This window comes from Eulemur rufifrons, chromosome 18, assembly GCF_041146395.1.
Source record: "Eulemur rufifrons isolate Redbay chromosome 18, OSU_ERuf_1, whole genome shotgun sequence".
In the NCBI taxonomy this organism is placed as follows: Eukaryota; Metazoa; Chordata; class Mammalia; order Primates; family Lemuridae; genus Eulemur; species Eulemur rufifrons.
Genome location: NC_091000.1, coordinates 45,425,351 through 45,450,700, shown reverse-complemented (window position 1 = coordinate 45,450,700; position 25,350 = coordinate 45,425,351). Strand labels below are relative to the sequence as shown.

The 25,350-nt window shown below is 36.2% G+C and overlaps 1 protein-coding gene across 2 annotated transcripts in view; it reads left to right on the top strand.

The window, feature by feature from the left end:
* MARCHF1 (membrane associated ring-CH-type finger 1) overlaps positions 1–25,350 on the top strand; it is a 275,802-nt gene that overhangs the window by 214,184 nt on the left and 36,268 nt on the right. For both annotated transcript variants that reach the window (XM_069493428.1, XM_069493427.1), the window contains one exon: positions 15,398–15,578. In XM_069493428.1, the coding sequence (XP_069349529.1) occupies positions 15,398–15,578 (181 nt within the window). The remainder of the gene's footprint in view (positions 1–15,397; positions 15,579–25,350) is intronic.

The following is a 25,350-nucleotide window of genomic DNA, read 5'->3' as shown; positions in this document are numbered from 1 at the left end:
CTATGTTTAGATATGCTTTGATACACAAATACTCAGCCTTGTGTGACAACTGCCAACAGTGTTCAATACAGTAACATGCTGTACAGGCTTGCAGCCTAGGAGCAGCGGGCTACACCATATAGCCTAGGGGTGTGATAGGCCGTACCATCTAGGTTTGAGTAAGTACTCTGTGATGCTCACAGGATGACAAAATCAAATCAGAACATATCCCTGTCATTAAGTGTTGCATGACTATATTTAATAGGGACAGATTTTGACCAAGAAAGAGAAAGATCAAAAGGTGATGAAAAGACAGGGAGGCAACATGAAGGACAGGCGTTGCCAAAGGCATGGACAGTGATGAGTGCCCGGAAAGTTCAAACAGACCCACAAATCCAGGCAGTTGAAAATGCTAAAGATGCAATTGAAGACACCCCTTTCAGGAGCAAATAACAGGATAAGGTGTTTTGCTTTATAAGAAACTGCAGCAGAATCTCGTATACCTAAATGCAATGTCTGAATACACACACTTGCCTAGAGTTTAGATGTATACCATAGCTGACAAGAAATATGTTTTATATGCTTAAAATGCAGATAATGCAAGATATTCCTGGCATATTGGTGTATGTGAAGGAGGAGAGGAGCAGACGGTATTTTTCTGTTCTTGCAATAAGTATATTGGGATATGAAAGGAAAACTCTCACTCATAGAGTTAACACCTGCAGGTTTATACTTCTATTAAAATATAAATGACAGTTTATGGAAATCCTTTGGTTATTTTGTAACCAAAATATTACAAAGGTTTCTCCTGAAGCTGGGCAGGAAGGGAACAGAACAGCAATGCAACATTTACTGATAATAACACATGGCACTTTTCCAAATTGCTCAAATATATAAATATATCAAATTTATTCATTGATTTATTAATTTGCTAGAGAATGAGAAAAAGAATGTGAAGTAGAATTACAAAATATTTTAAAATCTATGTGTTTTTATTATTACTGTAGTAAATGGTTATTGTAAAGAAAATTAAAAATCGGGAAAACTACCATTTTAATATAAACTTAATTAATTTAATAAACAATCACTATTTAGATTTTGATATGTTTCTGTCTACTCTTTTTCTATGATTTTAATTTTTTAATTAGCATTATATTGTATTTTCAGTTATGTCTCTCAATGACAAGATATAAAGTTCATACACGTAGCTTTTGAAGTATGAACCTGTCAGAAAAAAATCTTAGTGGTTTTGCCTAAGTGGAAAATCTGTTCTGTTAGAATTCTGAATAAATAAACTTTTGTGATTTTATTTTTTGTAAGGCATTTTCATTTGTTGCCACAAAATTGCACTGTCTTATTTGAGAGATGAATTATTGGAATAATTAAATGATACAAGAATCATTCTGGAGTCCCTACACACTGGGAAAATGGAATTAGAAAGAGGAAGTAAGGAACCACATTTTTAATCATACATTTGTAATTCTGCTTTTTGAAAAAATATTTTTCAAATATGATTGTTCATTGAAGTATCTCAAATCTAACATAGTAGCAGCTCTGAGAAAGTTTGGAACTATTTCCTTCTTCTTGTCAGGATTACTGTCTTCATACCATGTAACTAGGTTAAAAATCAAATTATGAGCATTATGGTTTTCAGGTAGTAACGGTGAGACAAACAAATGCTCAGAGGCCCTGTAAATAGATTAATCTTGAGCAACTGTCCCGAGGAGCTTAATTAAAAGCTTAAAGTCAGCTTAGTCTGTCCTTTACCTGCCTTCTCCCACAGCTCATCCCCTTCTTTTTCCAAATTGATGCCTAAGTTTTACCAACATTAATTTTGCAAAACCTCTGTTCTCTTTTTCCATTCTCACATTATTACACCTGTATAGGCACTTTTCTCATCCACTTTGACTATTATAATATTCTTTTTTCTTTCTAATATAACACTGCTGGATTAATGTTTCTAATAACCTTACTTTTTAAACCAAATTCTTTATTTACTTTTTATTGTGATAAGAACATATAACATGAAAGCTACCTTCTTAATAAATTTTTAAGTGTGCAGTACAGTATTTATGGTTAATTATAGGCACAAGGTTGCACAACAGATCTCTAAAACCTAATCGTTTTGCATAACTGAAATTTATACCTGCTGAATAACAACTCCCCTGCATTCCCTCCCCAGCCCCTGGCAACCACCGTTCTACTCTTGGAGTCTTTGTGTTTGACTATTCCATACACCTCGTGTAAGTGGTATCATGTAATATTTATCCTTCTGTGACTGGTATAATTCACTTAGCATAATTTCCTCAAGGTTCATCCAGTGAACACCCAATGCTGTAGCAAATGGCAAGATTTCTTTCTTTTTTGAGGCTGAATAATATTTCATCATATGTATATACCACTTTTTTTAATTCATTCATAAGTTGATGGACATTTAGGTTTCCACATCTTGACTCTTGCCAATAATGCTGCAATGAATATGAGAGTTCAGGTATCTATTTGAAGTCTTGATTTCAATTCGTCTAGATAAATACTCAGAAGTGAGATTGCTGGATCATATGATACTTCTATTTTTAATTCTTTGAGAAAGCTCCACACTGTTTTTCATAGTGGCTGTACCATTTTACATTTCCAAATATAGACAAGGGTTCCAATTTCTAGACACCCTGGAGAACATTTGTTATTTTATTTTATTTTTTTGATGATAGCCATCCTAATGGGTTTGAGGTGATATTTCATTGTGGTTTTGATTTGCATTTCCCTGATGATTAATGGCATTGAGCACCTTTTTATATACATTTGTATGTCTTCTTTGGAGAAGAGTCTATTTAGCTCCTTTGCCCATTTTTTAATATAATCTTAATTTCTTACTCAAATTCTATAGTGGGTTCCCACTTCAACTAAATACAATTAAAGCTCTTTATGTGTGTATGAATGTGTGTGTGTGTGTGTGTGTGTGTGTTGGCAGTGAGTAAGGGAAATACAAGGCTCTCCATAATCTTACTTTATTTTTCAGCATGACATCCCGCTATAATCTTACCCAAACTTTCATGCTTCTTTCAAACTTGAACACATGCTGTTACCAATTTACCCAGTCCATCCTATTTCTAAGCCTTGACTGAAAATATCTTCTATGCCTGGAGTATTTTACCAACATCCTTCTCCATCTGCCAATGTTCTACTTCAATTTCAGTTCATATACCACATCTTCCATCAGACCTTAATCACTTCCCCTCAACCTGTGTATGCTCTTTCCCTCCCTTGCATACAGCAGCACTTGATATGGCACACATCACATTTTAACTTGGATTCTGACCAGTTGTGCAATTGTCCAGTATAAACTGTCACAGTAGAAACCCCCTGAAGAGCAAAGACTAGGACTTATTTATCTTTGTATTTGTCATAGCACCTAATGAAACCTTGCATATAGTAAATATTAAACAAATTGTTGAGAGAATAACTAAATAAATGAATGAATGAGCGAGTGAATAAATGAAGAAAGACCGACCATTCTTTACTCAAAGTGGCTGGCACTGCTACAAAACATCAATATTTTGCTAAGACACTTACTTGCCTGTGTAGAAGAATTCACATGCAGAGGCTCATTTCTCACTCAATGCATTTTTGGTTATCTGTAAATAAAGTACCTGCTCTGTCAATTATCCACAGCAACTTGAGACTTTCTTTGATGTACTGCTCAGCCAGATAAGATTAATGAATGGACAAAATTGCAAAGAAGTCATGGTTAAGGATCAGCTTATAAAGATTCAAACACTTAGCAGTCACAAAAAGCTGTCACAAAACCAGTCTGAATTAAGAATTTCTGCCACTTGCAGAAAAAAGACTAAAAAGTTATAACTGGATACTTTTTCTGATAGCTCCGTTATAATGTATGTACAAAAGGCTTATTGTGATCTCATATATTTCTTTGGTTGTACCTACACAGTAAAGCCAAATGAGTTTATATTATCTTGCTTTTGTTTTTCCTTTTCATCTCAATGCATGCAGGTAATAAAAATTTAGCCTAATGATTTTAAAGTGGCCATTTAAAAATATCTCATTTAATTTTGTCAATTTTACAGACATACCCCCAAAGATCTCAAAGCTGATATAAAATGAATGTTTATGAAATGTGTGAAAATGTAGAGAAAAATCATTACATTGGGATATTCATTCAATATTTATTATCCATTTACTCATCTATGTGTCCAGATGGGATCTGGAAAGGTAAATGCCACAGGGGAAAAGCATTTTCCTTGCCCAGAAGTAGATTATGGTCCAAGCGCACCAAGAAAGTATGGCTAGGGCAGCAAAGTGTTGGTTAACAGAGAAGTATTATCCCGGAAAGCCCAATGCAGCTTTGAATCTCTCCTGACTGAGAGGATTTGGCCAGTTAGAGCTGATGCTAAGATTAATGAGAAAGATCTATACTATCACTAAGCACACTTGGGACTGGGCTACACATGCCACATGGTGAGTGGGGTGGCCACGGGGGGATCCAGTGTGCTCCACTAGCTCATGGGGACTTCTCAGGAAAAGGGCCCAGCCCACTCTGAGACTGAACCATTTGGCTAGATGAGAATAGAGGAGTCTCAGTAAGAATCCTCTGTCCCAAGCAGGATTTAAACTCCTAGCATCAATGGTGTGGAACCATCTCCAGATGTGAGGAAAGACCCAAGAGGAGCAATTCCAATTGGCTTCTTCCCAATCTGTCAAGGAATTCAATGCCTAAAAATTCGAATAAGGCTTGGCCTCCTCTGCTTCCATTATTGGCACAGCAAGGTGATCATTGTCTTCTTCTCCACTGTTTTCCATCAGTGTGATATCTGACGGGAAGAAAATGCAGCTGATTAGTTGAGAATTTTGGATCAGCTCCAGGAATAGAATTAGGAGGCAGGGATGTTGCTATGTCATTGTCTTTGTTGTTGATAACTCCCTACAGCTTTGTGCAGATGGTCTCAGGTTTTGACCAAGTCAGTGATGACAAATTAGGGCATGAAATTAAGCTCAGGAAGTCATGCTATGTAGCAGCTCTTTTGAGTTGAACATACTCTTTTGGAAAATGAAACACTTTTTAAAAAATCACATAGGTATGAATATCTGCCAGTAATCTGTAAGTGTTGAAAAGATTTTAGATTCAGAATCACCAACCTTATGATTATAAAAATTGTATTAGCTGTTTATAAAAATATTTGTATTCCTATGCCATAATTCTATTTTTAATTAGAGTTTTCAGGATATTTTAACTCTCAGACTGGATGATAGTTTAGAATACTTATCTTTATCTCTGTTAAGGAAATCTTAGAAATCTGGCTTATGAGGTCTTTTCATTTTAATTCGGAAACTGTGTATGGGCTCCATGGCAATAAGAGTAGCTGGAAACAGTTGTTAATAAGAACAATATGAAATACTGCCCATCTTCTTTGTTTATTAAAAGTTACTTCTCCTTTCTACTGCAGATAAGTTTGCTTGACTTCCTCTGCAGCTCAGATAGGTTATAAAATTGGCACACCTCAGTTTAGTTCCTCAAATGCAAATTAAAGAGTGCATGTTATATAAAAGGATTACATATTTCTCACTTTCACTATAAGTGAATTTTCCCGAAACATAAACAAAACACAGGTAGTTGGTAGCAACTTCTGAGAATTGCTAAATCATCTCACTAAGTGAGCTCTTTTGGTCTATACTCTGTACATGTTTAAATAAAAGCTTAAAGTATAACATTTCCGGTCCATTTATGGTCCAGTGCTTAGCCATCTTTACCCTGACTTTTCCATACTCTCATTACTTAAATTACTCTTAATATGCATATACATACACAAAAAGATCCTGCCACCCCCAAAATTATTAAACATAAATTTATTCAGCTCATGATACAAGAACTTGTGTAAATTAAACTGTTCATAAACAGCAAAGACCAGATCTGTGTAGTATAGGCTTTAAGAGCAAAGACAGCTCAAGAAATGGAGAGGGCATTGTAGAAAGGGCGTGAGTTTTAAATTTAGATGAGTCTTAATTTAAGTGAGGTGTTTTTAAAACAGGGAGGATATCCAGGGTATGAGATCATATCAGAAGAAATTCCCAGAGACTACTTTAATATAATGAATGCAATAGACTCAGGAAATAGCCATCTGACCATTAATTGAAAAAACATTATTTAACCTTTATTGATCACTTAATTAATTTAATCCTTATTAACAGTCTGTTACAGAGACACTGCTAGTCTCACATTTTGCTGATGAGGAACTTGAAACACAGAGATGAAGTAATTTAACACCCACTGATAGGCAAAACCATAAATCTCATGATGATTGTACTTTTAGTAACCACACCAGTATTTCCCAACATTTTTCACATCATGTCAGGTGCAGAATGTAACATTTTTGAGTCAACTGGGGTGAATGGACAACACATCCGTGACCTCTAAACTACCTTCTAGGCTGAGAGGAATCAAAATCTTGGCACAGCAGTAATTGAACTATGGCAAAACCCACAGCTTATTAGCTGTTAAACTCTGCACCATATTACTATGCTTTCATGCCAAGGATTAGTGGAAAAGATGGCAAAATAGGTAAGGTAAACCCAAATTACAGAAGGTCACATGAATACCAGGTAAAGCAATTGGGATTTTTATTTGATTGGTGATAGAATTCTTAGAGGATGGCAGTATATTAAGAGGATCTGAGTTACTGTATGTCTTAAAAATGATTTCTTAATGGAAAGAGCAAAGTCTTGAAGACATCTGTGTATCTGTTGACAACTCAAAACTACTAGAGAGATGAATATGGAGATGAAAAGGAAGAAGATATGAAAAAGAGTGAGGGAAAAAAGTACTGGTATATCGATGGCAATTTGAATGTAGGATCTGAAGTACATGACAGGTTCAAAGATAGAAGCAAACTATACCCTGAGAGAACGGAATACGTAAGGAATGGGATCTTTGAGAAGAAAAGCTCTCCTGAGGATGGTGAGATGTAGAAGCAGTATGTGTCCCCTCGGGATACCCCAGTATTGGAGTTAGACAGCCGGCTGAAGGTTTCTGCCATTGGAGAGGCACAGATCTTGGAGATGAATGTTTTAACATCACTAGTAGAGGAGCAATACTTGTAGGCAGTGAGTGCAGAGAGGAAAATCAAAGGATTGGATACATAACTCTTAAATAGATGGGAAATGCTGACAAAGAAATTAGAAAGCAGGGTAGGGAGAAAGTCTGTAGGAAAGGGAAAAAATGGAATCGCAGCACTGGAAAAGAAATTTGAGGTCATGTAGTTTATTTTTGCTTGGGTCCTTTTACGCTTTGCCTGCCAAGTAATCACCCCACCTCTGCTTGAGCACTTTCAATGACAGGAAAGTCACACTCCCCTGGGGCAGCTCATTCCACCTTTGGAAAGCTCTGTTTATTTATTTATTTTTCTTTATATTTCATGGAAATGTGTTTCCTTTAGCTTCTTCTCATCCGATCTAGCGGTGGGACAAACAAGACCAGTTGCTCTTCTGCACAATATACTTTCCCACATCTGAAGACAGCTGCCTTTTTCTCCTCTGAGATGTTAAGTGTGGGAATTATTATTGCTTCTTTTAGTTTGTCCTAAAATTATTACATGCATACTTTAAAAGGTGGCCCCTTTGACATACCATTTTAAAATATGGCAGAAGAGTTCTTAACCATAAATTTAGATATATTAAATTCTATATTATTCCCTAACCTCTCTCACCTTCCCAGACACCAGAATCCTAACATTTTGATCTGTCTTCTATAAGTAGTCACTATCCCAGTGCCTACAATCATTTTATATGCCCTGCTAATTTCACTGTTCCCAATTTTAAGGGTGATAATATAAGAATAGTGTCAATAAGTAAAAAAAAAAAAAAAAAAAAAAAAAAAGAGGAAGTTTTGAGAGGGAGGGGTTAGTCAACAATGCAAAAAGGATTAGGAAAGATGAAGAACTAGAAAACGTCCTTTGACTTGACTATGAGGAGGGTAACGGTAGCTTCGCAGAAAAGTAATCTCAACAGGAGGGGAGATGGAGGAAATCGCTCCCTTGCTTATATCACAGTCCTTTGAGGTGAAATATGACAGAGTCCTGTAAACTGAAATGCAGATATGAAAAACTGAGTTACTTTTATAAAAACATGCAACACCTTGCATTACAGTACCTAGCAGTGATTTCTGGGAATTTTATTGTTCACTTACATATTGGCAATAATATCATACTTTGGAATAGTGTTTATGCTTTGTAATATTTTCTCAGAGATCTTATTTGAACCTCATAGTAGCTTGTTTAAGAGTCCCAAGCTAAACTGGGGTTCAAGTACTGGAGTAGCTAGCAGCCCTGTGCTCACGGGAAAGGAAAGGGAGGTGAATGTAGATGGGTACAGTGTGCCTTCCATGAGATACTTCTTTCACCTAGTGGATGGTCTAATGCCCAAAAGAAGCAGCCAGAAAGAAGGGAGCCCAGTTTCCAAGCAGAAGAGATACCTCTAAGTTCTCATCACTGGCCACTGGCTTGAGCTATTAGAGTGTGGTATAGAACTGGAAACTGTGTCCAGGGTGACTGAGCCCTGCTTCTATTCTGGTATGAGAAAGTTAAACCCGTATTCAAAATGGATATCCAGGCAACATAAAATTATAAGTAGTTCACTATATAGTCATGTAAGATTTTGCAGATGAGAAAACCAACCGTGAAAACTTGTCCGAGGCTAACAACATAGAGAAGAGTGAAACTGAATTCAATCTCAAATGTATTCTACACAAACCCAAATATGCGCCCTTGCCAAGTTTTCTTTGGGACATGTCTGTGATGTGACTGATCTTGGGGTTCAATTGTGTCAGTAGCTAACTTACTTGTATGGAGTCAGCATTTATGATCTTGGCCTTACAGGCATTTGCTTTAAAAAAAACTAGCTAGCTGCTAAAACTATCCAATCCCAATGCACTGAAAGCAATGCCATAGGTAAACCAAATCAGTAGTAATAGTAGTAATGACCCCATGATCTCATGACTAGCAGTAATAAAATTAACAATTCAAAGTCAATTACAAATGTATATACTTCAAATAAATGAATAAAATAAAATTTAAAAAGACTTGATTACCTTCCACATCTTAGGTATTGCACTTTTTATCTCATTTAATCCTCATGACACCCTAAGAGGTATTTTTAACCTTATTTTACAAATGAGTAAAATGAGAACCTTTCCAGTTAACTGGAAGCACAGAGCAAGGATGTAAGTCAGTATTTGATTTGCTTCTGAATATCAAGCACCAAATAATTCTATATAATATTTAAAATTTTTTTTCTGCATGACAATGGGGGAGAAAGCACAGCAGAATAGACATGAATTCATCTGTGAGGGATATGAATATTCTACAAGTACATATTCTTTATCCCACTTCCTCCCACTCTCTACATCAGTTCTTCACAATCAACGTAACTTCCAGTCTCTCAAACCCACCCATTTCTCATAATACATAAACCACAAGCTGGTTTCACTTGCCTCCCTGCTCAGAGTCTAGACCCCATGACCCGTCGTTTTAATGAGGCATTCTTTGATGTGCCAGAATCTTCCTTTTCTTTGTCCTTCCAGTGTCTGGCCTGGTGATCTCGGGACTGTTAGAGTGTATACCAGCTGCAGGACTGCCTTCTGACTGCGGCACGCTGCTGAGTCACAACACGATGTTAACAGCGTTTATTGTAAATTCGTGCTGTCTAATCTCACCAGGGACCTCAGGGCTGCTCCACAATTCTTATATTCATGCTTGGTTAATTTTCTATCACATTCTCCAAGAGGCTTTTTCCGATTCTTTACAGCCTCTGTAAGACCTTAACCCCATGCCTCCCTCCCTTCTGTTTAGCGTGCGTGTTGTCTCCTGTATCCCAGAAATGATAAGACCACCTGGCCCCAGCTGCTGCAATTTCCTCCAATTCCACCTCCTTCTCATCTCCACCTATCATTTTTCAACTACCTCTCCTGCTCAGGAAAAGGTGTCTGTGTCCCTCTGTGTCTTCTTCCACTTATCCAAAGACATTCCTCTACATACTTCTTTCTGATACTTTCTTGGCTTCTCAAGAACCTTCATCTAACAACTGGGTATTCTCTTGCCTATGTTTTCTAAATGTCTACCTCTCCATGGCACCTGTATTTCTGCTCATTAACAAGTTCAGGTTTTCCCTGTTAAAAATAAAATGAAATGAAATTGAAAATAAAACTTTCTCTAGTCTCTTATCCTTTCACTGCTATGTTGAGAGAGAGAGAGAGAGAGAGAGAGATTATGTCTCTTCACTCATTTACTTGAGCACTAATTTCTCACCCACTGCTTAATACTTTTCAATATGGCTTCTGTCCAAAATATTTCTAATAATTTTTTAGCTTAGTAAAGTGAGTTCTAAGAATGAGTGCCCAACTGTGAAGCATGATGATTAGCTTTGAATAAGGATTAACATCCAAATTAAACCAATACAAACTTGGCAGTAGCCGTAATTACTGAGTTTAAAGATTACTTAGAGAAGAATATAGGGGGAAAGGTAGGTAGGGAACTAAGGGGCTAGCATTCGAAAGATAGGCTTCTCGAAAGGGAAGGGGCAAAAATGGCATGGGATATGGGAGAGAGAGTTGTGAAGCCGTCCATGAGATGCTGTGTGAAGATGGCAGGGGTGACTGCCTTTAGGAGTTGAATATTACTGTAAATGTGCTTTGGCAACACAACTAGTCTTGGAAAGAAAGGAGGGTTCCTGGAGGTCTCTGCGGACCCTGCAGGCTGAGAGTTTCTTTGTTCCGCCCCAATGTCAACATATTGGTCCAGATTCTTATTATCTTGATAATTGCAATAGTTGCCCAAACAGGGTCCCTGCGTCCTGGTCCTTTTCTCTCCCTCTCAATTAGCCCTACACACTGATGCTGTTGCTGTCTGATTTCTTTCCCATAGAACAAGAACAAGGAAAATGTGAATGAATGAAATGATTAATGAATGAATGAATAAAAAATTCCGAAGTTGCATAACCACTATAGCCCTCACAAAGATGATTTTTTAAGTGGTGCATTAAAAAAAATTATACAGAAAAAAATATATATTAGTCTACAAGAGCCAAGAAGCCTTGGCAAGGGAGGAGGTGGGGACTGGTAAAGGTCATTTTAAGATACTTAAGACCCTCCCCCGCCAAAAAAAACACTTGCTTTTCTTAAAACTCAAACATTAAGGCAAGGGATTTTAAGCACCACACACATACAAAATAAAGAATTCTAAAACTTAATTTGTTACATAGAATTTTATGGTCGGCTGTTCACAGAAAGCTAGAAATCATGTGGAAATACCAGCTCATTCAAGTCATAAATGGTGAAAGTCTCAGCACATGCTGATTAAATGCAAGCAGACTGTTAAAATACTAAAATGCCAATAAAATCTGTGAATTCAGCTTGTTTCTGTCACGAAGTGGCAGACACCAAAGTGGATCATCAATGATTTTATAGAATCACTCAATTCCCAAGCCTCAACTTCCCATCAGGTAAAAAGATATCAAAATTATGAATATTTTACAATGTAATTTTATTGCATTATTAAAATCATTTTCTCTACACAATTATTCTGTTGGAGGAAGCATGTTTATGTTTTCATTACTGTGTTTTCATTTATAATTCAGCAATTGTGATTTGTGTGAAGTATATCAATTTAGGAATTATTTAATTCTTTCTTTAGTAGCACTATCACATTATTTTTTATTTCTAGTAGATATTTGAAGTTGATGTTTAGCTCTTAAAATCATTTAGAACAATCTCAACATGGCTTGAAAAGACTCTTGGGGTCCAACTTGAACTGAATAATTTAGAAAAAGTTCAAAATGCTAAAAACATGAAAAAATAAATCGTGAAATGGGAATGAAAATGAACCTAGCTTTTGAATTTCCCTATGGGAAATAACTTTAATTTTATGAGAAAATGATTTTGCCAGTGGTGCTTCAGGTAACAGTTTTAGCACAGATTTTCTAAAAGGATTTTATAAGAAGTAGGAAGCTAGACTACAATCAGTACGCCGGTAAGGTCAGTTTGAACTCAGTAATAAGCTAGGTCTTTGTTTAAAGCTGCTAATGAATAAATTACTTTTCATGTCCATAAAACACTTAGAGCCACACAATCTTTTCGGCAGCTGTAGAGCATTTGACACAATCTTTTTTTGGTGGTGAATTATCCGATGGCATTAACTGCAAATAATTTTTTTCAAATGAGAAACTTTTTTCATGGAAGCAGCAGGCATTAACGTCAGGCCAAGAGGGGCTTTTACTTTTAATAAAATAAAATATTATTCTTCTTGCATGCTTCTCTATGTAACCTTCACTTCGGCTGTATTGTTACTTGCAGGAGTTGGGGGATTTATTTTGTAAAATTTGTTTTCATTATTGTCGATAATATTCATATTTTAACTCGAAATTACATGTATACTTTAAGGCAAGGGTCTGCAAACATATTCTGAAAAGGGTCAGATAGTAAATATTTTAGTCATTTTAGTGTTTACAGTCAAATGGTTTCTGCAGGAACTATTGAACTCTGCTGTTGTTCTGCAAACACAATTCTAACCAACACACAAACCAGTGGATGTGGCTGCTTCCAATTAAACTTTATTGGTTAAAAACATGCAGTGGATAGAATTGGACTATAGTTTGCTGACCCCTGGTTGAAGGGAGTATCTCTGCAGGTAGGCAGGAGATGGAGGTTCAGAGATTTAAGAAATATCAACCTCTTATTTTCTATAATTCATTGGATTTCGGTGGCTCCAAAAGTAAATATTACAAGTAAATGAAGTGCTATAAAAGTTCATATTTACTTTCATGGCTACTTTTATAAGAAGTCATATTTTGTTGACTGAATTCAGCTCTATTCTACTAGGATCTGCTGAGCACCTGTGTTGTGATACTGCATTGGCAACAAGCATGATACAAAACGTAATAAGCCCAGTTCCTTAGGAATAGGTTTGAAGAGGAGATATTTCAGGTTTTGATATTAAAGAACAGATGCTTGGATAATTTTTAGTTTTTCCCCACCACTCTGGCCTTTTATATGTAATGCTACATCCAACACTACTACTTTCTAACTCAGCTCAGGGCTAGGGGACATTGATTTTAAACTTCCTTTTGTTCTCATTCCATCACTCCCACCCAGGACTTTAGATGTTAGTATCCCTTTTTGCTTACTTTACTTTTCTTAAGAAATGGGTGCAAAATACTACTGTACTCTGCCCTACTTCTTTATTTTGAGGTTGGGGGAGTGTTGAGTTTCAATTCCTGTATCTTTCTGCACTAACAATCTGAGTAGCCATTTCATTTCCCCTGGGGAGATAGCTAAGATATATATTTATATACACACACACACACACACACACACGCACACACCCATACACACACACTTATATGCAAACATATACATGCATATACACATATATCTACACACACATACACACGCATGTATACATATACACACATATGCACATGCATATTCACACATGTATTTACACATATGTATACACATATATACACACATACACATGCACACATATATAGACACATATATATACACACACACATATTTTTTAGATCCTCTCTTTAAAAAGCGTGCTTCTGAAGAAAGGGCGTGTCTACCTAAAAAGAAAGAGCTGTAGCAGCAGTTCCTACATTCTTCCAGCCTGTCACTGTGACTCTCAGATTTTAAAAAGTAATTGCATATATTTTAAAAAAACTTTTTAAATGTAACAAATTTAAAGCAATGTTTCTAATTAAAAATATTAGCAACTTCTAAGAGCTGGTTAAATCATTAGAATTATTGAACAGCTAAGATTTGAATTCATCACCTAGAATTATAAAAGTCTTATCCAAAGAGGAAAGTAAATTATTTTTAAAAATCTGAATATAGATATAATGATTTCATAGACTATAAATCTATGAAACTAGAATTCATAGTAATTCAGAAACTAGTTGAACTAAATTTTTTGGCAGATATAGTTATTAACATTTTCTATAGCCGGGCATGGTGGTGCATGCCTGTAGTCCCAGCTACTCGGGAGGCTGAGGCAGTAGGATCGCTTAACCCCAGGAGTTTGAGGTTGCTGTGAGCTAGGCTGATGCCACGGCACTCACTCTAGCCCAGGCAACAGAGCGAGACTCTGTCTCAAAAAAAAAAAAAAAAAAATTTTCTAACAATAGGATTTACTGTACTTGAGTTTTATGTGACCAGAAATTTCTGTGACTATTGAACAATGATGATTATTGACATTTTAGACCATTCAATGTGACCAAATAGGTATGCATCTTCCCAAGAAAATCTTTGTAATATTTTCAGTTTAAGACTTTCTGTGGAAACTTCATTCTCTGCTTACACCTTAAAATTTTTTCCAAATTTATTCACATTGGTAAGATACAATATTTACTAAATTATACACTATGGCCCCATAAAACTATCATCAAAAATAGCACAATGAAGTTATGAGACTTCAACATTTCTTAAAAAAATTATATGTTCATAACTTTTATATATGAAAGCCCATAGACTTTTTTGCAAGGACATAGCTTGATAGTTGTACTGTTAAATCTGGCTTCAGTGTAGGGTTGAAATGATAGTGTATTTTTGATGTGCCAGTGTCTAACAACTTATCACATGTCTTGAGTCCAGAAATGACTATACAAGTAAAAATAAATTAATACAGGTTGAGTATCATTTATTTCAAATACTTGGGACTAGAAGTGTTTTGGATTTTGAATTTTTCAGATTTGGAAATATTTGCAGATACATAATGAAATATCTTAGGAGTGGACCCAAGTCTAAACACAAAATTTATAATATTTATGTTTCATATATACCTTACACACATAGTCTGAAGGGAATTTTATTTTGCCCTTGGGGACATTGAATAAACTGTGTTTCGTGGGCCTGCATTTTGACTATGTGGAATTTTCCACTTGTGGCGTCATATTGGTGCTCAAAAACTTTTGGATTTTAGATTTTCAGATTAGGGATGCTCCACCTGTACTGATCATAGATTCAGTTCTAGCATCAAAGTTAGAGTGAAATGTTCACGTGTTCTAGATCTTTTTTTTTTTATTTCAGCTTATCATCATGGGGATACAAAAGTTCAGGCCACATACACTGCCCATGTCCCATCCATCCCCCCCTAGTCAGAACTTCAAGCGTGTCCATTCCCCAGACAGTGCACATCGCACTCGTCATGTAGGTATGCACCCATCCCCTCCCCCATCCCCCCCAGTCAGAACATTCAAGCGTGTCCATTCCCCAGACAGTGCGCAACGCACTCATGTTCTAGATCTTAGTTTTCAATTTCTATTAATAACAGCGCTTGGTATATAAGCGAGAATAGAAGTACACTGGTAAGAAGTTTTCTCTGGGAGATCTTATACTCACTTCTGTATCCTTCCTCAGAATCTGTCACTGCGAAGGAGATGAAGAGAGCCCCCTCATCACACCCTGTCGCTGCACAGGGACCCTGCGCTTCGTCCATCAGTCCTGCCTCCACCAATGGATCAAGAGCTCAGACACGCGCTGCTGCGAGCTCTGCAAGTATGACTTCATAATGGAGACCAAGCTCAAGCCCCTCCGGAAGGTACAGTTTTGGGAGGGAGAACTTGCAGAACAGGCTTGTTTTAAAAATCCATTTTATTTCGCTATAGGATTCTTCTAACATGCCAATATTTACAAGGGTACACGTTCTGTGTTGGGCACAATGCACAAAATGCAGCCAAATCTTTACAGATAAGCCTGCCTTTTCTCCCTGTTTTATATTCTAGGGTCTCTGATTTATGTATCACTCTCCACAATTAAAAAAAGTGTGTGTGTGCACATAAATACACATATAGAAACATAAACACATACATGCACAATATACTTGTAAAAATTGTAATTGAATTGATGAGAACTATGAGAACATTGTATTTACTGAGGTCAATTCCCAAGGTTAGATGCTAGATTACATTAATTAATATGAACTCATCTAATTTCTTGAAAGGCATTAGGTACTTTGTGTAAGGTGTGGACTATTTTTTATTCTTGCTTTTATTTGGGGATTGGTTTGATGGTTCATGTATAATTAGAGTAGGTAGAAAGAAAAATATTTCCCATATTATACATCAAGCAATGAGAAAGAGGTAAGTATCTTTTTTGTCTATAAAGTTTATCTTTGAATTTCTTATTTATGTTATATTTTTTTTCTAAAGAATGAAGGTAAGATTGTGAATCAAATATAAACTGAGCATCTCACTCAAAGCCTCCAAAGGACAACGTGTAAAGGATAGATATAAACAGGGACAATGAACTTTATATAATTCATGCTTGATAGCTGGACCCCTGGATTTTAGCATGTAACTCATTCATCTTTTTGCCTAACTCCAGCCTTATGTATATGGATGCTTCATTTTCAGAAGGAAGAGTATGGAGACAACAATTTAAATAATCAATCAGCCTAGAGCTGCTTTTCCATTTAAATTAAATGCAAAGCAAAAGTGATAGAAAGAACATTGCTTGGAAATAAATATGATGGGTTCCAGAGTGAGCAGCGGTGAAAAGCAAACAAGAATATTCCAGTAGGCATCTGATTGATGACTAGCCATTGCAATTCTTTATTAATTCTGTAAATTATGGAAAGGGAGAATAACACTCCCTGCTTTTGTGGTAGCCTTGATTTTAAAGATCTGCAAATGGTTTATAGACATCAAAGATGATGCACAAAATGATTTTGGGATATGGGTTGTCTTCTTTTAACATACCCAGTGAACTGAATGCCAAAATGTAACGCTCGGCACTGTGCTGTAGGGCCCACAGTAATCAATGCCAGCACCAGAAATTCCTGGCCCCTTGCTTTATCCAGTGAGCAGATGCTGTGTGCTAACTGGAGTAGTTCAATGACACATTGTGCTCCATGATTCTCTAAATTTTTCTTCTTACCCCTCAGGGGACTACAAATTATTTCATGGCATCTGTATACTTCTCCATTTTTCCCACCCTACATCTATATAAAGTTTTCATTTCAACTTTGTCAAACATAATATTTCAATTTGAGAGCAACCATCTATGATCGTAAGATATGCATATTCTCCCTACTTTACAGTTTCTACCACCACCACCTGTTTTTTTGTATTAATAAAACAAACAAAACATAATGCTGGGAAGAAACTTGAAAAGCCGTCTTATTCTACTTACAGTTTTGTAGAATCACTCCTTAAGTACAACTTTAATCCTTTCTTAATATTTTATTTCCAACAATTTATAACCCTATCAGGCATTCCTTTTTTTTTCCTCAACAAACCTGCTTATAAACAAGAAAAAGGGAGCAAATACTATCTTTTTAAATATTCATGATAGTGAGTATGTTGCTGCAACCTAGTGGGCACCTACTATCTGTTGGTTAATGAAATACCCTCGTTTCTTTTTAAAAAACATTTCCGTTGATTGATTATAACTATTGATGAAGGATAGCGTTTCAACATCCTTCATCTTTACTAGCACTTATTCATGTACCGGGGTGTCAGAATCTAATCCAGAGGTTGCTTCCTGACACCCCACAAATGTGTTTTATTTCCCCCACAGGACTTCAAATTGGAATTTTAGTTACCAACAATTAAATATGTGATTATTTCACGTGAAATTCCACACATCTGAATTTGTGTGAAAACCACAGTATCTGGGAGCCACATTCCCATATGACAACAGCCAGTGGAGCTAAGAGGGGCTGGCGCCTTCACAAGACTTTTAGATTCAAGTTCTCCACCTTCCTCAGCCTTCACTCTCTGATCCTGAGGCCTCATGTCATCTCCACTCATCTGAGTGTCTCCGTGGCCCTGGGGGAGGGATATGAATTTTCAACCCCGTTTCTAGCACGGGAGTCCTAGACATGAGGAGCGTGCATTCTGTTTCTCCCTCCATGATTTATGTAGGCTTTAAAAGCCTGGGGAAAGTATTCCAAATTCTCACTTTCCCCTTTGAAAATGTGTGGCACTGGAACCATACATAAGAGTCAGTATTTGTAATGAATGACTTTTCAGATTCTGAGGAGATACAAACTATACAGATATGAGGCATTTTTATATTGTTCTAGTTGGTTCATTTTGATGTCACTAAGATTCAGCAATGGTTTTCTTCAGTAGTTTTTAAATGGTCATAATGAATGCCAAGTATACCATTTGGTTAGAATATATTTCAAAGACAGCCAATTAAATGCTCTCAACTCAGTAATTCCATTATAGTTTATAACATTCTAAAGACCAACCCCATGAAACGATTAATTTAGCTAATGTTTCTGAATTTCTGTCATTAGCCACTGGAGGCAGGAGTTTCTATTTGGGTGAAATGACTTTCTAGAGTACAAAGGTGCAAATCTGCGTAGAAAGGTACAAATCTTCATAGACAAACCTTGGGGCTTAATAGTCTCTAAAGACATCAGTAAAACATTACTTCATTAATTGCAACTACTACTCCACCAAAATCTACAGTTACTAAATTCATTAAGGTATCCCAATGTTTCCAGAAGAAAATCTTTAAAGTGAAAAGAAAATCAAGGGCTTATTCAAGGAAAAACAATTTTCATCATCTTTAAATCAGTAGCTCAGCTACTTTGTAACACTCAACAAAAGATCCATTAATCTGCTGAGTTACCCAGGGACAGAAATAATTCTCAGGGCCCAGAAAAGTCACAAAGTCACAAATAAAGCAAGCCCAGTGACTACTGAGTGCAATTTGGAACTGCACTAAATATTGATTAGGAAGCATAAACTCATCTCCTGGTCTGGAACTGAAGAATTGCATGGGATTTGGGTTTGAACCACTCCTGAATAGGAGAAACCAACTGTTGGATATGAAACCAACTTTATGAGGACAGCACATGCTACTGACAACTTTATTTCTCCTTTAATATATTTCTTAATATAATTTTTCATATGGAAACTATTTTACAAAATATAATACAAAATATTCAACTCATACATCCTTTAATCTTACAAATAAAATGAGCCAATGAGTAAATTAGCTTTGTTTTACTAATGATTAGGTTGAACCATATGCATGTGTCATTTTTATAGTTCAAAAACAGTTGAATACTGGAAAGCCCAGAAAATATAAGTTCTGTATGAATTAATTATGCCAAATAAAAAAGAATAATCATCTTGGTATTTCTACATTTCCACCACAATGACTTACAGTACTTTCATTGAAATACCTATTTTTTTAAAAAAAACTATATTTGACAAACTATTAATTCCTTCCTTTCCTTAATTTTGTGTAAGAATTCATTTTTCAGAAGATCATGGGCCAGTCCAAGTTACCATAGCAGGTTAACTGCCCAGAGATTATTACTGCTACTCTGCTGACATGGATGTCTTATAATTAATAGCTTTAAAATTGACCAGGGCAGGGGATAAGGCCAGAATCCTAGCTAGAATCTTTTTGCTTCTTATTGAATAATGTTACCCAATGACACATAAAAGACATTCAAAATGTATCATTTACTTATCATTATGGGGAATTTGCTATCTCATTAATATGATCACCACCTATGTGTCAGATATTTAGGATATATCACTTAATTAATTCAATCCCCATTACAACCCCATTTTGTATAGGCATATCAAGCCCATTTTACAGATGAGAAAAGTGAGATACAATAACAACTTACTCAATATCACATACCCCAAAGCTCTCTGATTCTAAAGCTTGTGCTCATTGCACTATGCCACACTCCCACTAAATAGCTGAGAGACTCCCTCTTTAAGCATCAAAGCTTTAGTTGTTACGTAGTTTATGTTAGTTTTACCATTTCTGATGGAAATCTTCCAAGATAAACCTCTCTAAAATAAAAATTTTTCTAAGATCTTCCTTCTTAAACAAGAATATTTGACCCCATATTTTTCCTAATAACTCATTTACATCATTATATGCACATCAGTTATTTTGCAGGCTGAAAAACATTAGCAACTTCAATAGCTTGAAACACATGCATGCCTGTTTATCTTCATTCTATATTCCCAGCCTGCTGTGTTTTGAAAGTCTTTCCATCTGCCTTTTGTTGTTTCTCTTTCTTCCCTAATCTTAGAGCATCAGCCTTCATTTCTGTTTCGGCAATAGTCCTTGTTCAACATTTACCATAGCTACTCCTTTTCTGCTTTAAATAATGTCAACAACAGCAACAAAAAAATCAGGGCTTATAGAATGGAGTCTACAAAATGCTGAAGTTGGTTCTGGGTGATCGTCTATCTCTTTTGACTGTTGTCAAGAGTTTTAATAGGCATGGACATTCTGAAATCGCTCTAGGGTTCTTGGAGTTCTCTTTGGCATCCTTTTAAATTCTCAATTTTACTCCAAGTGCTTGAGATTATGTGATAAGAAAACCCTAAGCAAATGAAGTTTTGATGTCTCCATGCTGTTCCCCTTTCATCAGAGCCCAGTTCTGGGGAGGAGTTTTACTGTTCCATTTCTTCACAAATATATAAATTTGCAAGCAATGAAAATCTCTACCCTAGTAGAGCTCAGAAAAAACTTTCCTATAATTTTTGCAAAAAAAAAATACATATTCATAATTCTGAATGCATAGGTATTCCCTTATCTTCTTGCACTTAGTTTCAATTCTACTATTATATGAACCCTAATGAAAATCTAAGTGATTTGGACACTCCTAGGAAATGATTTTGTTTGGAAACTTACACTCTCCAGATGAGCCAGGTAACTTTCCCACAACAAAGTTCTCACTGTCCAGTGGTGATGGTGTCTACAGTTGAACACTCTTTCATTTACTCTCACTGCTTCATTCACTGAGAAGGAGGAGCCCACCAGTCTACTTAGCTTCTTACTATAGGAAGAGACAAAATGAGTAGATGACAAAATAACAAAAAAGAAGATTAAAAGAAAAATATTTCAAAGCTTGATTGGAGCATTAACCCTTCCACTAAAATTTTGTTGTCGTTTCGTTTTTTTTATTTGTTTTATTGCCTTATGACATTCATGCTCTCAGAACTCAATTGATATTTCTATTAAAATAATATTCCAGTGTGTATAGACAGTGCCAAAATGTCTGGTATCAAATAACTGTGCAGTGGAAAATACCAGTGTCTAATGGTTCATTCTAATAGATATTTGAGATTTATCGCATGGCTTTTATCTTTTTTATTTTAAATAAAACACTAGTAGGTTAATTCATCTTTTGAAATTTCAAAGAAATGTTTATTCACCTGGGATTAATATCATAGAACAGCTTGTTAAAAAAAATCATTCTCTGGACAGCAAAAGAGCTTATTCTTCTATGAAGCATCGTCCATAAATATAGTCCTCCCCTGTAGGCAGATTTGAATCCACATCCTCAGCAAACTACATTCTGACTGCTTGTGCTGAGAGGGCTCCGATGATGCTCTGTTTATTCATTCACTCGACTTACTGTGCTAAGTATCTACCATGTGCCAGTCATGTTCAGTATTAAACAAGATAGAATAAAACCCCTGTCCTCAGCATGTAGTGCACTATGGAAGGGTGAAAAAGGACATGAGAATGTCCTGTAACTGCATGGGGACTGGTGCAGGTGACTAAAAGAGAGAGCGTTTGGTCCTGATGTGACTGTCATGATCATTATGTGAATGGTCTTGGTACGATCATCCATATCTAAATACATGTAAAACAAAGCAGAACAAAACAAAAGTCCTATAAACACATAGCAAAAATAACTGTTTCCTTCTTTTGTTCCCCATGCTTTGGAGAACCTAGGCTGATCAAGAAGGGATCATTTAGCACTTGTATATCCAGGACACTATGGGGAGAGAATCGGGAATATGCACAGGATTTCAGGGTGTCCCAACGTAGGCTTAAGCAAACAATCCCTGAATAATCAGTGTTGGCTGGAATAGATTAAATGGAACATTTCTCATCAGTGTTTCCTTATTAGTAGATCCAGTTATGCATTCTTTTTAGCTCTATTTTTTTCTTTGAAAATATTACTTGAAGAACATACCCTCACTTGCTTGGTAAGAATGTCACCTTGCGCTACTATTCCAGATGTAAAAAGAAAATCTTAACATACATTAGACTTGCTATTGAAGTCTGTAATAAGATACGTTTCCACCCTTGAGAAAGACCATTTTTATTATAAGAAGGACTAGGGACACACAAAATGGAACTTCTTTTATATATTGTATACTCTGATTTTTGGAACATAAACTAAGTTGAAATTATGGAATTAATATTCCAATGATCCACATGGAAAGCATAAAAATGTCAAATTAGAATGTGCAGAAGCACACACATACACATAATCACACACAGAGTTACAAATAAAGATTTCCTGAAAGCATCATTTTATGATTTTTAAATTACTTTCATATTTAAATTTTTCTTCAGTTAAAGAGATTTCTCTCTCAGCTGCAGGGATATTTTTCATAATCCATTATTATAATTTCTCAAGTCTCGGCATCAAATATAAGAAGAAATTTTCCCTGAATTTTTGGTTTAATTTTTTTAAATGTAAGGCACTGGAAATCAACATGGCTTTTCTTAAGGCAAATTTTTTATATCAAATGAAATTCTTCTTGGGTTGATAAGAGAGAAATGAAGGACACTTTGATATGATCTATCTGGACTGATAGTATCTGGCCACATTGTACATACATCAACAAGCCAGTGTGATATTATCAACATTTTTAATAAGATAGATGGCAGAAAGCTTTCACTCCAAAATAGAATGTATCTCCCAAAAGTACGTTTCTTTCCAATTTCCTATTTTTCTCTAAATTATATCGGTGGCTCCTCCGCTCTTGTTTCCCACATGGATATATGACCTGTAGCCTAATCATACCAATGCTGTTATCTTGCACATGAGTATTTACCCGGTTAGACTGATTTACACACTTCTCCACAGACAGAGCGGAATCTGCCCTTGTGGCTCGTACAGCATGGAAGACTATAACGTGTGTGGGGAAAGGGGCACGGGAGGGAAGTGAGTGATGATCAGAGAGAGGCTAGCCGTGTCGTTCTGATGGAGGTCGCTGCCCCAGGAAACATGCACAGAGGGAAGGGAGGTTCGCCTAGAGCACAACAGCCTTTCCATCACCAGCACCTCCCTGCACGCTGTACACCCCTAAGAGTGTAACTTAATAAAAAGAAATAATCCAGTCCAACAGTGAAGGGAAGAGTACTGGGCTAGAGTCAGAAGATGTGGTTTTAATTCTGGTTCTGACACTTAATCCTTTCGAGCATCATCTCAGTTTCTTCATCTGTAAGACGAGGAGACTGGGTAGGGTATCTTTCAAGTTTCTTCTAACTTAAAACTCTGTGATTTCATGAAAAGCAAAGTGAGGGATCAACTTATTTTTTAAAAAAAATAGAAGGAATAAAGAAAGAGACCTCACTTTCAAATGTATTTTAAATGTTCAGAAGAAAAATTAAATCAGGTATATAGAGGGAATACTTCATGTCTGCCGTAGCTTAAGTTTCACAGGACAAAGTGCTGAATAGGGAAGGAGCCCAAGGTCCAAGTGCTAAAGAAATGGCCTGTGTGCTTTCTTAATCTTTCTCATTACTCTTTAAAGCAAACCATGGTGAGAAAAGCAAGAAGTACCCTCTCTGTACTTTTTTTAAAATAAGCCAAAAAGTTAAAAGGTACAGTTAAAATATTAAAGTCATAGCAGGGAAGAAGAAAGGACAGAAGAGAGGAAGAAAGAAAAGGAAGAGAAGAAAGAAGCAAAGAGATGGAAGGAAAGTGTTTGAGGGCAGTTAGTATTGAGCAGCATCCGAAAAGGTGGCTGGAAGCTAAGTATAAGAGTCCAGGCTGCACTTTCTTTTTTCTTATAAGTTGTAAGCTGGTGGTTAAAGGCTAAAGCACAGAAAATTCAAGTGGTTCCCGACAGTAAAGCTCTTCTGCAGCCCTGAGGCATATACATGAAAGACTTCTGACCCTAGGAGAAGAGGCAGGATGGGCTGAAAGCCATTTTCTATGTAGTACAGTAAAAAAACAACAACAACAACAAAAAATGTAGATTTAAGGTCTAAGTAAATTAGTTTAGTTGAGTCTAAGAAAGATATTCTGTTTTCTTGAAGGCCAAGGTTTCTTTAAATGTAGAGTCAGTTAAATACAAAGGTTGATATTTTCATGAAGTATTTTTATCAATAAACAAAGTTAACAGGTTTTGGAGCTAGATCCTTTTCTGCATCAAGGAAATGGCTTATTTCCTAAGAGACTTGTGAGCTTCTCGTAGACTCTGTTCATATATAAGACTACACAACAGCCAGCTGTGTCTGAAGGATCACACGGAGAGGGAGGGCTCCCATAACACCCAATTACAATTCATCACTTCCACTTTATCAACAAATATTTACTGAGCACCTATTATGTGCCGGTCATTATACCTGGCACTAAGACTTTAGTGATGGACAAAAATCTTCTGACCTCAGAGAATTTATATTCTGGTGGGTATGGATGGAGGTGGGGAGTTTGAAAATGAGTTAGTCACAATATTTTGATATAGACTTGAAAATTATATAGGGAATAATTCTAGTAATTCCAGACAGGGTTAATATAATTCCAAATATTACATTATAACTCAAGGGAAATCTGTGCAAATTTTCATGCCTCTTTGTTCCATTAGGGGAATAATGAATGAAGAAAATTAAGATGAAAAGGTTGTGAATCAGTGTAGGGAACCAGGGCTAGAAAGATGCACAAAGGTAACCCTGTCCAAGTTGGCCAAGAAAAATGATTGGCAGTGTCTGTGGAGATCTGCTCAGTCCCCCAGAAAACTTCCTTTATATCAGCAACCAGACAGGTGATAGAAATGAATGGAGCGGTCAGATTTCATGATAATAAATAGCAAATGACACAGTACTGGGGGTATGATAAGGACTGGTGGGGTCTATGACATTCTGAAATAAACGTGCCTACTCTAAAGGAAGTAGTGGCTACTCAGCTCTAGTTGATTATTGCCAAATCAACTATTTTACAAATGAAGCCAGAATTCTAGATTTAATTTAATCTCTTTCCATTTTTTAAGTAATAGTAACAAATTTATACTTGAAAGCTATTCAGGCAAAACAAACATATCTAAAGGCTAGCTTCAGCCCACAAGCCAAGAATGTATACTCTCTGCAGGGTAGAAATGTCCACATATCTCTGCAAATATTTGCCTAATGGAATACAGTATAAAGTAGTGCAAAGAACTTAGATTTGGTATGTGGAAGAGCTAGATTCAAACCTCCCATGCAGTTTCTCTGTGGCTTTGAGTGAGTCCTGTGACCTAAGACAGTTTCCTTTTCTGTCAAAAAAGGGGAAGGAGGTGGAAATCTGTCAATACTACCTCATTGGCCAACTTTTGGGGGTTGTATTGAACAAAATGATGTAAATAAAAGTACTTTGC